This window comes from Fistularia commersonii, chromosome 3 (assembly GCF_037954325.1).
Source record: "Fistularia commersonii isolate RoL2024-O1a breed Wild chromosome 3, RoL_Fcom_v1.0, whole genome shotgun sequence".
Classification (NCBI taxonomy): Eukaryota; Metazoa; Chordata; class Actinopteri; order Syngnathiformes; family Fistulariidae; genus Fistularia; species Fistularia commersonii.
The window spans coordinates 23,471,795-23,486,867 of record NC_141286.1 but is presented as its reverse complement, the minus strand read 5'-3'; the positions used below and the strand labels follow the sequence as shown (position 1 = coordinate 23,486,867).

The window sequence follows — 15,073 nt, the reverse complement described above, 5'->3', positions numbered from 1 at the left end:
TGCTGCCAAACACACATCTGCATGCTGTATGCAACCTCTTACACAACACATAAATACCAAAAAATAGTGAAAAAGCGTCACATCCTTAGCTTTTTCTTTGCTTGCACGTGCGCACGTGGGGTGCACACTTCACCAAACCGCCGCTAGTTTGATAACGTTTGATCCGACACACAAACGAAGCCGTTATTCTCCGTGATGATACAACTTCATGCTATCTCTGCCGGGAGGTGAAACCAAACATTTTCAACCAGATATGAAAGCACGGCGGGGCGTTCGGTTCGTCACGATCCAAACGCTTCGGGTTCTACCGCCAAGAATCTGGAAACCGCTGAAAATATATTTTTATCCCGCTTCTAACGGTCCCTGCGAACTACAAAAAAAAAAAAAAAAAGAACAATACCTCTGGTCGGACCGGAGGCCCGTGACCCCGTGACCTTCCACGGAGCACGACTACGGCCTAGTTCCTCCTCCGTATTTAAATAAAGTGGCGTGCAGAAGATGAACGAACCGAACGGCGGAAGACACAAACGACAACAGAACCAGATTTGAGACGACGAGAGAGTGTGGGTTCCCTCACCTTGCAGCTGGGGGGCTTTAGGGGTAGTCCCGGGACAGGATTTCCTTGATGCTGAGTGGTGTTAGTCTGCTGGGGTGAGTGGGAATCCTCGGACTCTTTTCCACTGTGGTAGACCACCCTATCAGAGATATGAATACTTGAAGCACAGCCCATGCTTCAACCCACTTCAGCCTCTTTTTTTTTTTTTTTTTTTTTTTTTTTTTTTTGCGCAAGTGCTTTACTTTGAGGGCCACCCGAGTGTCATTCGCTTCTCTTTGTGTGTGTGTGTGTGTGTGTGTGTGTGTGTGTGTGTTCTAAAAGGTCCACTGTCTCCTCTGGGTTCTCATTTAAATAGATAAATACACAGATGTCATCTAGGCCACAGCAAAGCCGGTCCAGCGATTGCTCTAAAACAAGGCATGAATAATAGATCTTTCTACCCCCCCACCCCTATCCCTGCCACCTCCAACACCCCCCACCCCACCCCCCCGGACTAGGAAGCTGGTTTCCTCCTCGTTTTTCACATGAAGTTAATTGGAGAGCTGGGATGGAAGCGGCGGGGCCCCCCCTCCTCCCCCCGGCGCAGGAACTTGGATCCCCGTTATTTCCTCAGGACGGTTCCGATCCGGTTCCTTTTCCCGTCGTCCTCTTCGTACCACATCACCGTTTTCTCATGTTTTTTTTTTTAAGGAAAAAAAAAAATATGACCAAAAAAAAAACAAACAAACAAAAAAAAAAATCCTCGTCAACTTGAGTTGTCACGCAGGCCCCTGCGGTGCACCGTGCGGGGTCTCCCCCCCTCTCCTCCTCCTCCTCCTCCACCGCCTCCTCTTCTTCTTCTTCTTCTTCTTCTTCTTCCTCCTCCTCCCCTCCGCTTTCATGCAAGACTTTTATCCATCAATCCGGTCTCTGGCGTGAAACCGTCCTTCCTTCCCCCACCCGGGAGCCATCAAAAAAGATGCATTTGTGCAGAAAGATGGATGTTTCAGCCGCCAGCCTTCCTTCCTCCTCCTCCTCCTCCTCCTCCTCCTCAAACCCGTTTCAGCTGCAGATCGAAGCGGTTCTCACGACACTTCTCTCCGGTCCTGAGCGGTTCATCATCAACAGGCTGCAGGAGGAAAGAGGAAAAAAATAATAAAAGGGGGGTGGAGGAGGGTATACACGCCGGTAGAGTGGTCACCGTGGCCGGGAGGCTCCCGGTGTCAAACCCCCCCGGTTGTGGAAGACGCCGCCGCGGACGCCGAGAAACTCCCCATTTGCATCGGGTGGTGGTGGTGGGGGAGAGAAATTCAGATGTTCGGGAAAGTGAGAGCAATCGGAGGTTTTGCAGGATCCATTCGGGCGTCCCTCCCCACCACCACCACCACCACCACCACCCCCCTGGCCGAGGATGATCCGCCCGGCGTGAGGAGCTCCAGACCCGGGCGCAGCGTTCAGCAAGCTCCGCCGCGTCCGCTCATTCTCCGGTAGAGGTGGTGGACCAAGATCCAAAAAATAAAAATAAATAAATTCAAAAAAAAAAAAAAAAAGGAAGATGCGAGGAGAGAAAAAAAAAACGTGAAAAGAGAATCGAGGAAGAAAAAAAAAAGGGAGGGAGGAGGAGAGGAAGAAAAAAAAAAAAAAAAAATAGCTCCGCGTACACAAGTTTCGGGCTGCAAAATGTGGGACGCCGGATCTGCGGCGGGCGGCCGCGGAGCGCAGACACACCGGCGGATCGGAGCCGCCGCGGAAAGGCCGATCTTTTTATGTTTGTCTTTTCCCTGCCTCGCCTGGCGCTTGCCCTTCCATTTCTTCGGCGCTGCTTGACAGCGGCACATCCAATAAAAGCACCCGCAAGGATTGACCTCCAGCCTTTACTGACGTTAATGCAAATGAGCCCGGCGCAGCTAATCGGCGCGGCCGCTGGGTGGTCCCCGGCTTTCCGTGGGAACTTTGAAAGCGGAGAGGAGGCGGAGGAGGTGGAGGAGAGGAAAGAGAGGGAAGAGAGGGGAAGAGCCGCCGCTGTTGCTGTTGCTTTCCCCGCTGTTGCTCACCGATCCTGCTGCAGGGGGAGCAGGGGAGGCAGGGGGAGCAAAGGGGGCAGCGGGGCCTGCAGGGGCTGCAGGCTGCAACACACACAAGGGCAAAGGTGAGCCTTGCTATTTATTATTATTATTATTATTATTATTATTATTATTATCTTCTCATTTGGGCTTTTTCTTTCAGGAGCGCCACGGCAAATCAACCTTCTTCGTCTAACCTTATTCTCTGTATCCACCTCTCTCTACATCCATAAATCTTCTATATTGTTATTATTATCTTCCTCTCCTTTTCCCTTCAGGGGTCGCCACGTGAATCAACCTTCTCCATCTAACCCTATCCTCTCTCACTACGTCCATAAATATTCTATTATTATAATAATAATTATTACTGTTATTATCGAGCGGCAGGGTGGTGCGTTGTTAGCGCTTCGCCCTCACGGCGCGAAGGACCTCCGTCTGATTCTGACAAGGGGATCTTTCTGTGTAGAGTTTGCACGTTTTCTGGTTTCCTCTCACATTCCAAATACATGCAGCAGGTTAATCTAATGAAAAATGGGGAAAAATTACCCCGAATGAGTGATGGAGTGAATGGTTGTTTGTCTGCATATGTTGCTCTGCGATTTACTGGCCAGCGGTCCAGGGTGTACCCCAAATTTTCCCGGCTCGGGCATCCGCCCGCAACCCTGGGTGCAGGATAAGTGGCCTAAGATGGGTGGATTATTATTATCATTATTATTATTATTATTGGTAGAAGTACCACTTAGCACTCTTGTGTAAACAAACAAACTGATAAATGAATAATTTGCTTGCTAGGTCAAGAGAGTGAAATAGGGGCGTCTTTAAACACATCGTGAAGATTTGTTTTGATGATGACGATGATTATAACAATCACTGCAGTAAAAAAAAAAAATCCTATTGTGGTTCACACGTGCCAGTGTGGAGAAGAACTACTATTACAACTACTACTACCCTGTTTACTCTTCTTTGCCAACACCGAATAAGTCAAAACCGGATCTTTGTTTTTTAACCTGTTGTCTATTTTATCTTCTTATTTTAGATTTTTTTGTTGCCATGTATGCATGATGGAATTGAATTTTAAAGTAAAGATGGGTGTTTATTGTGTTTTGGCTCTTGAGATGAGATGTACTTTCATGATCTCATGATCGGGACATACGAGGACAAGGCCAAAAATAAAAGCAAAAAATATAAAATAAAATAAAAATAAGAATATAAATAAAGATAAAAAAAAAAAAAAAAAAAAAAAAACTAAACTGGAGTGTAAAAGCGTAAAGTATAATCTTAAAAAAAGTCTGTCCATATTTACCAAAATACAGGAATATATAAATAAATAGATAAGTTTCCATCTTACTAGGTTATCCTAGCACGATAAAGTAAATGTTTTTAAAGTCAAATAAACATCTCGCAGGGACGGGTCGCTTTTCAAGCTGATATTGTGACTCGTGAATATTCATCTGAAAAAGAAAAAAAGGCTTTTCCTCAGTTTGCTGATTTGTTAAAAATCGGCCGCCATCAAATGCAAAGGCGGCAGGAAATTCATCAGGAATTAAAAAGTAAACCCCCTGGAATTGCAGTTTTTTTTTTAAGTATTTTCTGGCTAAAAGAGTAAAATTGAATATTCTGAGTTACCTCCGTGTTTGTTTGCAGTATCTCAGGGGGTCGTGAGTTGCTGGCGCCTTTATTTTGGCGGGTCGCCACCTAAAAAATGTGAGACCCCCCCCACCGGGTGTCACACTTTGCATCCAAATTAGTCGGGATTATGGGCCAAAGAAACAATGCGGGGCGGAATATAGCACTGTCTGAATACCTCACAGCAAAGTCCAGATCTTTGGTAATATCTATGCTGCTTGAACCGATGTGAGAGCCGCCTGCATGCCCGACAATGCGGATCAGTCAGTATTTGCAGTATAAGCAGCCGCTATTTGCAGTATAAGCAGTGGTTTTGCATGAAATGAGCGAGAGTCCGGCGGAAAAAACATGTTTTTGGATGAAGAAGTAAAGAAAGAGGCAACGTGCCGAGACTTTAAACTTCTCAATACGGTATCGGCGAGGCCTCTGCCGATCCAGACTTCCAGCTTTCGGTCGTGGGCGCGGAGAAAAACAGCGGCGGTCGGGCCAAAAATCACACGAGCCGTGTCCGCAGGTTTGGGAACGGTAGAAAACTTAAAGTGGACTTGTCAGTCTCACTGACAGCGGCAGCAGCGGGGTGGATGTGGATTTATCCAGGGACTTTTTTTTTTCAAATCCCTGCGACTTCACTCCCAAAAAACACTATCCCTGCACTGCCATCTGCAGTCTTTGCACGCCGCTGCTAAAACCGACCCTCTCGTTTCTCCGTTGGTCCACAGCAAACAAGCGTCTGCACAGAATGTTGGTGGTCCTTTAGAGCAGGGTTCACCAGAACCCCCTCCTCCCCCCTCGAGAAACCCACCGCCGCCACATTGCGCAAATAAAGCACGTTGGCTACTGTAAAGGAAAAGAATTCCTCGGCATTCCGGTAAACAGAGACAACGCGGGTCGTCACCCGATCGGGGTTAGAAACCCTGCACTTTCCCTCAACTCGCGAGAAGCATTCCTGCACATTCTTTTTGCATAAAAACACAGGTGGGACAGACAGGTGTGACGTTCTGTTCTGTTCTATCAAAGCATAGTTTGATTAAAATACGGCAAAAATAACAAAAGCATTTTTTTCAGCGAGGAATATTGAAAATATCGAAACTAGACAGATTTGTCAGGATGCGGTATTCATTTATATTTCGCATGCTGTTTATTGTGTTCACAGGGTCCGGGCTGGAGCCAATCGGTGCGGACGAGAGGCGGAGCTTAATCGGTGACCTGTCAATCACAGCGTTCGCCATCCCATTCACACCTGCGGACAATTTAGTCTTCAGTGAACCGAAGGACTCTTCTTTGGGCTGTCGGGTGAAGATGAAGTGAGCCGCCCAGATTACGGTAAATCACATAAATACTTTAATAAGAAGATAAAGTCATAAAATAAGTTACAGCCATTTTTGTCACAGTCCGCTTCATATGGAGAGGATTTTCTCTGTGTTATTTTCAGGGGTTTATATTTCTTTTCTCGAATGTTGGTTCTCCGACAAAATGGAATAATTCTTTACGGAAATTTTTGGATATTCATTGATTTGTTGTTTTTTTTTTTTTTTTATCCTACTATCATGTATTATTGTTATGTTTTACTTGAAACTCTGTTGTTGCTATTCTTACTGTTTTTCTTTATATATATATGTATCAATGGAAGGTTTATTGTTCAAATTGTTGCGGCAGCTGGGCTTCCATGTAGTTTTACTAACCACTTTTTCCTGAAATAATCCTTATATATCGTATTTTTTTCTGGGCTATTGAGCGCACCGGCTAAAAATAAATGAATAAATATGCGTACGTATACTTGTCTATAAGCCGCAGGTGTCCATATTGCAACATAAGATATTTGCACAGAAACTGTTTTTTTTTTTTCTTTTTTTCACTTTTAATGAAATGCATACCAGTAACAAATATGTACTTGAAATGCTTTTTTTTTCCCCAAACAGTGCCTGTAACACAGTTGATGAAAAAGATTAATAATAGCACAAGGAAAAATCCATCCATTTTCTATCCCTGCTTTGTCCTCCTCCAGCTGATTCGATATCTTGGTCTTCCTCCAGTGCACTAAAACCGTTACCGGCCTCGAAATTTAACGTTAATTTCACTGGTCCGATGTGACGAACGCAAATATTTTGGTGTCATGAAGCACGTTAGCCCCAAAATAATACTATAAATCAGACGCGTCATTGTTTAAGTTGTCGCGGCTTATAGTCCAGAATTCACGGCGAATTTGTCATCGCCTCGTCCGTGGGTTCGACATGACATTTTTAAAGATTAAAAATTTTTAGATTCATGTCATCTCAGTCTAATCCCTGCAGAGGGGAGAATAAAGTGTGTCTTTATCCAATCACGGTTAAAACAGAGCTCAATAGTTCCTCATCTTAATAGTTCCTTTTGTGCGATTCTTTGCATTCGAGCGAACCCGAACCCGCAATATCTGCCACTGAAGGGCGCTAACGTGTCAAAAAGAGCACAGATTGTTCAGCTGCTGTCAGGTTTTTCTTTTCCGAGATTCATTGGTGCATGACTTTTTTATTTGAGCCGGATGTTCGTGTTTTGCAACGTACACGCACGCGTTTACGAAGGCCTCATTCATGGTAAATTAAAGCTCACGTGTGAAATACCTTTCATTTCCTCCTCCTGCGGCCCCTGCTGGATGAGGATGGCGGACTAGGATTCACGGTTTGATCATTTTTTAATAAAAAAGACCTTAATAGACACATGTAGGAGCAGATTCAAAAAATTTGATATTCAGACTTCTGCACAGAAGAATATGATTGTTTTTTTCCTGCAATGAGATATTTTAATTTTTAATAAAAAAGGTATTAAATTTTTTTAATATTTGTTGATTTGTAGTTGGGATTATTTTTCTTTCTATATATTCACAGAAGGGTTATTTGCGTCACCTGGCTAGTCAGATATGGGCTTGTTCTCTTTGAAAATACTCCAGGGAATTTATAATATCTGTTATTTTGCATGAAAAAATATGATAATCACTTTTTTCAAATGCATTCAAGTTTTTTTTTTTTAATTTTCCAAGTTGAGGTACTGGCTAATAAATTAGTGATGTTACAAATCCGGCTCACATCGCTTGATTTTGACCGGATTTGCCGTATCACGTGTTTTTTTTTTCGCCCATCGGCGCTTCCTGATTTGCAGCGGACTCTTCTCCGAGAGCACCACCTGTCTGCAGCATGACGCTACGTCACTTTTTTGTCCATCTCTGTCGTTTAAATATCCATTTCGAAATAACCGGAAATCCTTTTCCGGTCGTCTCACACTGCATCGATGCGTTGCCGCGTCACAGATGGTCCGTTTGATCGCTAGTTGCAGAAGCCCTGGATATTTAAACAAGTCTTCACGTGTAAAATAAACCAAGGGGCCCTTCGTACGTGCAAGCCCCGGGGCCCTACGTTGTGCGAGTCCGGCCCTGTGCGCCTATTCTGATGATTTACTCTGTTTTAACTTCATGGAAGATAGTTACTCTTCTTTCTGAGACACTAACAATAGGATACTTGTCGACATCTTCTTGTCGTGGCAACTGGACTTGAATTTCATCACTTGTAGATGTTTCACCCCACATCTGAGAGGTGTGGAGTTTCCAAATCTATCACATATATTATAATTAAACTGATATATGTAATAAATTCAAAAACTCCCCACGAGTTGTTAGAACTGAAGAAGCCTCTGGGATGACGGGTGAAATGTCTTCAAATTCAACTCCAGTTGCAACGACAAGAAGAACCTCCACAGACCTCACAACAGGATACTCAGTGCGAGCTCACTGCAGATCTCCCACGACGTCCGGAATCGAGATTGCGAGTCGCCCTGGATGAGCTGCCGTTTCCCCTCGATCATTATGGGATCCCAATCAGTTCCTCTGTTTGCAAACAGTCGCTGAGGCAGCTGCAGTGTTTTGCAATTAGGCAGCTGCACAAATAGGCGATCCATCTGCGAGAAAATTACAGGAAGCTCCGCCGCCTCAACTCGAAGGGACCCGATCCCGGTGAAGGGTGACCTTCGGCGAGGAGCGTCATTTGTCAGTAAAGGATGGCCGGGCCTTCTCGCAGGCCGGTGCTGTAACCGGATAGCATTCGTGGCGCATTGTGGGGGCGCATTGTGATAAAGGTGAAGCTGTTAAATAGACGCCGTGCTTGTGTCGATTTTCAGAGTCTGAGCAGTCACGGTGTGTGTGTGTGTGTGTGTGTGTATGTGCAACTTTACCAAAATTCAATGAGGCGATATCAGGAATTCTATCATCGATCTGACAGTTTTTTTTTTTTTTTTTAAATATTTCTAATTTTTTTTTATTTTTTTTTTATTTACAAACAACGGTGGACAAAGTGCACACACCATGTGGCAAAGTAAAACTATCAATGTGAAATGTTACTTAATTGCAAAATCAGAATATTGATGAAATATTATGAAATAAAGATAAATAATAAAATAGCGATTAATAAATAAAGATCAGCAAAAGTCACCATTTTGGAGCAGGTTTGTTTAAATTGTCTGTGTGTGTGGGAATGGTTTGCATACCAAGTAATGCCTTTTATTCGGCATTAATTCTCAATTAAACAGCGTAAACTTCTTGTGCGGCTGCAAAAAATCCACGCGATGACTATTTCTCCGTTATATTTGTCGAGTCGTCGAAGCCTCGTTATGTAAGTGTGTGCACGCCTCCAGCTGTTTTTACTGACTCAGAGTTGATTATTACTCACCGAAGATACAAAAACTCTTAACTCGTATTTTTATGGGTCACGTAACTGACGTGAGCCTGGAACTTGATGTCTCCTTGACCTTTGGCTCTTTTTTTCCCCACAAATGTCCTTGTCAACTCTGATTAAAAAGAAATTTATAATGGCGTTTTTTTTCCGTTTGAAGTTCTTCTTGATGAAGAGGCTTAACTTTGGCCGGTGATAAATGAAAAGATGTTGATAATAGATCAATAAAAGTTTGCTCACAAATTGATGGAAAAATCAGTAATGTAAATTAGGCCGTGCATTCAAGGCCGGCCGAGATCATAATACATTTTGCAACACTCTGGCAGCTGGTTCAAGGCCATGGTTTATATACGGCTTACGGTTTATATACGCTTTAATATCTGCAGATAACTTTGATTCTTATTGATCATTTTTGTGTGATTTTGTTGTCAGCACATTCAACTATTTAAAGAACAGAATATTTCATAAGAATATCTCATTCATTCAGATCCAGGATGCGTTATTTTAGTGTTCCCTTTATTATCTTAATTTTATTTTTTTTTTATGTGTATTTAGTAGGGCCCAAACTGAAGCCCTCAATATCGTCACAGTAAACACAGTTAACGTCACGTTTTTGTTCGTATTCTCTTTATTAAGACATTTTAGCTTTGCGAACAAATAAAAAGCCGAGCAGTTCAGTGAGAATGACGACTAGCACATTACTGGCCCAGATTTGCAATGAAAGAAAAACGGCAGAGGCAACAGGTATACGATGTCTGACATGGACAGCACACTCTGAGGTGTATATATACTATATATAGATTTTTATATATATATATATTATATATAAACATGAGTTGTTGGGAAATCTGATAAAAAGTATGAAAAGTATAAATATAACTTTGCCTTTTCAATCAAATAAAATCTTTACAAAATAATATACCAACAATAACAAATTAAAATGGTTTAATGACCTACCTAAGAACTTTTATACAATCATTCAAATATAAAAAATACTTTTGAAAACTAAAGGTAGGGCAATGGTTCGGGAGTTTTTCCAAGGGTTTCCCACCCCTCTCCCCCCCCCCCCCCAAAATCTCCACTCCGTCCGTGCCCCGACATGGATGACATTCAAATACCGAAACTGTACCTTGTCCTTTTTTCGCAATAGCCAGGCCAGAAATGCAGTTAATATTGAGATTATTGATGGAAGAAAAATGCGATGTTGTCGATGTTGTTGCCAGTGAGTGTACGTCACGCTTGCGAGGCAAAGTGTAATGCGCAGAAACGTCTTAAAACAATTCATATAATTCGGACGAGGGGCTCGGTGACCCCCAACCGCTACCACGTCGGCGTCTCCGTACGTGACCGGAGAAAATACTTAACGCAGACTCTCATGCAAAATATTCAAAATGTACCGGCGAAAGAAAGACATTTTGCGCCGCTTTTAACCGACCCGCTTTTAGCCGGAGTCGGTTATCTAAGATACCTAGCAGACGATAAAGATCACAGTGGGGACTGAAGTCCCGCGATCGGACGTTCATTTTCAAAAGCTCAATAAAAACTGCCCCTTTTCTGGCATGGCTAGTGGAAGTAGGACTGCAGGGCACCGCGGCGGCGGACGTCGGTCGTCCAGCAGTGGAAACCGCCGCCCAGGGAGTTGGCGTGGCGAATGTTCACCTTCACGGTCTTGATACCTGCGGTAGAAGACGAAATAGTTGGTTCTCAACGTCGCCCACGATGTGGCGGATGAAGTGCGGAAGACTCACCCAGGCTCTCGAACATCTTCTGGATGGTCGTCTCGTTGGACTCGACCATGACGCGTTTCTCGTCCAACATCAGGACGTTCATGGAGAGCCATTTGGAGGACATCCACAGCGGGTGGTCTGCGCAGAAAAGGGTGTTTACGTCGTTTAATTCCGGCGATTATGTGTTCATTTTGGTTCAGCTCAGACACGTACCGTCAGGAATCAAGGGGGTCGGGGGTTTGACGATGGTCCAGCCGGCCTTCTCGAACATGTCAATCTGAGAAAAGGGGGAGGAAACGCAAGCGAGGTCGAGTTATAAATCCACAAGAGCGAAGCAACGCTCGAGCCGCCGGGGCTTCGGAGAGATGCGGAGCGTCTCACCTGCCGACAGGGACGGTCGGGGTTGGAGAGGACCAGCCCCGGTCCGATGATGTTAAACGTAGCGTCGATGTGCATGGGGTTGGGGTCCTTGAAGGAGATGATGTGGATGTTGTAATCCGGCGCCAGGTGGCGACGCATCCACTCAATTCCCATGTAATTGGTGACCTGGAGACGCAAGAGGGAGACGGACTCAGATGATCGTCTCTGAAGGTCTAGGGATTATTACGTTACTGCACTGGCTATTATAGATTCAATATGTGGACTATTTCTGGAAAAATGATCTGACCTTACTTTTAATAAATATAAAGTGTGCACATTAATAAATATAATGTGTGCACAATGTGTGCATGCTAATTTCTAATATAGCATATCATGCAAACAAACATTGTTATAATTACTTTTATTATTATTGTTGTTATCGCTGTTATTGTTTTTTAATCAGTATATTATCGTTATTATTTTGTTGGTATTTTTATTATTGCTGTTTTTATTATTATCATTATTATCATTATTGATGCAAGGGCATTTTATTTTATAAGTAATTTCATTATTGCCATAATAATTACTATTATTATGATGGCAGTTGGTATTATTATTATTATTATCATTATTATTATTATCATTATTAGCGATGCCAGGACATTTAATTTTACCAGTATTATTGTTATTGCCCTAATAATTACTGTTATGGTAGTTGGTTTTATTATTATTATTATTATCATTGTTGTTTCTGTAATAATTATTGTTCTTTTTATTATAATGGCAGTTGTTGTTGTTGTTATTATTATTATTTTATCATTATATTAGTATTTTTATTGTTGTAATAATTATTTTTATTTTTATTATGATGGAATTTGATTTTATTATAATAATAATAATAATAATAATAATAATAATGATAATAATAATAATAATTATTATTATTATTTCAGTATTTCTATTATTGCCGTAATAATTATAATTATAATTATGATTATTATAATGACAGTTTGCTTGTTATTATTATTAGTAGTAGCAGTAGTATTTTTATTATTATTATCATTATTGATACCATGACACCTCCCAGGTTCTACCTGACTCCTCTGGACGAAGAGGTCTTTCCCGGCCCTGATGAAATCGGCAGCGTCGAAGCAGGGCTCGTGCTCCGTGGTGACAAACTTCCCCTGGGCGGCCAGCTTGTGTCGGTCCTCCACGGTACGGATGGGGTAGTCCTGAGTAAAGCAGAACGAAAAATCCCTCAGCCTTCAGCTCGGACCCCATTTCAGGTTTACCTGAGCCGAGGTACGATCTGCGATAAAAGGCCACCTGGTCGTACAGCTCGTCGGCCATGGTGGGTTTGGGGGCAGTGGTCCATTTGGCTCCTCTCCTGAAGTACTCCTTGATCAGAGGCCTGTAGGCTCTGTACTCGAAGAAGCGAGCCCTCCAGGCCATGGGAGCCTCGATGATCTCGTTCCCCACCACCATGAGGATGTCCCTGGGCATGGCCGCGTACATACCTGTTACACATTTTGCACACATTGAGCACAAGATGCGGGTAAAAGATACAAGCGCGCCGTCCAGTTTTGACCGCGTACCTGACGACTGGAAGTCAGGCGTTTTGTACTCCAGGGACCAATCGATGGGCTCGGGCCTTCTCACGGTGACGCCCTCGTGACGGAGAATATTGCACATTTCCTCGATCTCAGCAACAGCTTTTTTCAAGTGGTCCGAGGGAAAAGGTTGGCCCCCGTGCTTCTGGTAGAAGGACCAGTACTTCTCATAGGTGTTGGCCTGCGGACGCGTTTCGGTGATTTTAAAGAGGTTAACCCGCATCTCCGTTTCAACTCGCATGCAAATATTTCTCTCGGGTAAACCTTACTTTCACCTCCACGGTGAAGGGAGGCACGCGGGCGTTCTCGGCGCGCCCCACGATCACCTCCTCGAGAGGGTCCCATTCGTTGTAGCTGCAGACAGGACACTCCTGCTGCAGGGGCTCAGTAACGTGTTCCTCTTCAACCGCGCCGCGGGCCTGGGCGGCCACCGCGCTGGAGGTGCTCTGGAAGCCCCTCTGCAGCCAGCCAGTCACCGCCCGGCCGAGCTGGAGAGACAGGGTTTGGGGGGGGGGGGGGTCGATGTGTCAGATTCAAGAAGCAAAACACACACCGTCGTCCTGAGACCGAATCAGAAGGAGGAACGTCCTTGGAATTCCCTGAGAAAGGAGATTGGTTGGGTGCCAAAGTACACGTGTGGTAAGGAGGCGTTATCAGCAGCAGATAGGAGCGACGGCGCCCCCCCCCCCCCCCCACTCCACCCCCACCCCGCCAACCCACTGGTGGGCTCCGGTGTCACCGAGTGTGGGAGTGCATCTGTTCCCAACAGCTGCCCGCTGTCGCTCCAACCGCCACACACACATAGGCAGACACACACTCTTTCTCATTTGACTTTTCCACACACACACACACAAAAAAAAAAAAATCCAGATTTGAATGACGTAGCTTCACTCTTCATCAGCACCAAAAACCAATGCATCAATTCAACTGGGGGGGAAAAAAAAGGACTTGTGAACAAATTTTCTTTATTGATTTGCATGTGTTGATTTTTTTTTTTCTACAATATTACACTTTTTTTTTCCTCATGGAGTAATTTATGGATGTAAAATAAAATAAAAATAAAATAAAATAAAATAAAAATAAAATAAAATAAAATCAGACCACCACGATACCAACCATGGCTCCGATCAGATGGGCGGCTTCGGCCCCCCTGCTGCCTCCTCTCAGACACCTCACTCTCAGCATCGTCGACCCGGCTTTAAGACTGTCAGGGGAGATCGAGCGGCGTGGAATCCACCTCTTCTGGGTTTCGCAGACGGGGGATGAAGAGCGGCTCCGCGGCGCGTCAGCCGCATTTATAGGAGCGCTTTTGCGCGCCCCCGGGGCCATTGGGCCGCCTCTGTGTTGCGCGGCAACGTGACCTTAGAAAAAAAAAAAAAAAAAAAAGGAAAAGAAAGACAGAAAGAAGTTGGCGTTTGAAACTCAATCCCTTACGCCAGCAAATTCTTATCGACTCGGTCTCCGGGTGTTAAAAGGGAGACTGTTGGAGCCACCTCCAAAATGAAGAACAGGGTGTTTTTTGTTTTTTTTTGACTCTCTAATGTGACTTGAAAAAAAAAAAAAATCAGATTAACACATTAATTATTGAGACCCTTATGATGTGTGATATTTCACATGGGTGATTTTTCATTTAATTTTTTTATTATTTTTGAAATACACCAGGGGTAATAATAATTAATAATGTATTAATCCTTCATCAGGAAATTCTTCAGGCATTAAAAGGGAGACTGTTGGAGCCACTTCCAAAATGAAGAACAGGGAGTTTTTTTTGCCTCTCTAATGTGACTCAAAAAAAAAAAATCAGATTAACACATTGATTATTGAGACCCTTTGCAGGATTTATTTATTTGCAATACATCGAGTGAAATAATAATCAATAATTTATTAATCACTTGTGGGAAATTCCTTCTCTGCATGGATGAACCATGAGCAGCTGCCTGCCGTCTGTCAGCACCAGGGGAGCAGTTGCAGGTTCAGTGTCTTGCTCAACAACACTTCGAAGCTGGGAATCGAACCAGACTGAATTGTAAATATATAAAGGGAAAAGAAAAAAAATTGTGAGAAAGAAAAAAAATGCAAAAGAGAAAAGCAAACAAGAAAAAAATGCAAAAAAGAAAGAAAAAAAATGTGAAAAAGAAAAAAAAAAGAAAAATTGCAAAAAAGAAAAATGGCAAAAAAGAAAAAAAAGACAAAATAGCGAAAAAGAAAGACGAAATTGTGAAAAGAAAAAAATAAGAAAAAAAATTGCAAAAAAGATAAAAAAGAAAAAGATTGCAAAAAAGAAGGAAAAAATGCGAAAAAGAAAAAAAAAGACAAAAAATGTGTAAAAAGAAAGAAAAAAAAATGTGATAAAGAAAAAAAAAGTCTCAGCGCCAAATGAACTGTGCTCACTAGAGTTTCACAACCTACGTGACCCTGAAATTGCCCTGCCCTCAGAAGCGACAGACGCCCACCGGAG

The 15,073-nt window shown here is 43.3% G+C and overlaps 2 protein-coding genes across 2 annotated transcripts in view; both read right to left on the bottom strand.

Moving 5' to 3' along the window:
• The window catches only part of pde8a (phosphodiesterase 8A), a 40,407-nt gene extending 38,213 nt beyond the window's left edge, over positions 1 to 2,194 (bottom strand). The window contains exon 1 of the mRNA XM_086144262.1: positions 578 to 2,194. Within this exon, the coding sequence (XP_086000388.1) occupies positions 578 to 730 (153 nt within the window). The 5' untranslated portion in view covers positions 731 to 2,194. The remainder of the gene's footprint in view (positions 1 to 577) is intronic.
• Positions 2,195 to 10,013: 7,819 nt separating this feature from the next.
• gatm (glycine amidinotransferase (L-arginine:glycine amidinotransferase)) lies at positions 10,014 to 13,873 on the bottom strand. The gene is made up of 9 exons (XM_086140033.1): positions 13,732 to 13,873; positions 12,885 to 13,103; positions 12,601 to 12,796; positions 12,332 to 12,522; positions 12,100 to 12,237; positions 11,027 to 11,191; positions 10,859 to 10,922; positions 10,667 to 10,783; positions 10,014 to 10,594 (listed from the first exon to the last, which is right to left on the bottom strand). The coding sequence occupies exons 1-9, from the start codon at positions 13,798 to 13,800 to the stop codon at positions 10,482 to 10,484; spliced, it is 1,272 nt and encodes a 423-aa protein (XP_085996159.1). The 5' UTR covers positions 13,801 to 13,873; the 3' UTR covers positions 10,014 to 10,481.
• Between the last annotated feature and the right edge of the window lie 1,200 nt (positions 13,874 to 15,073).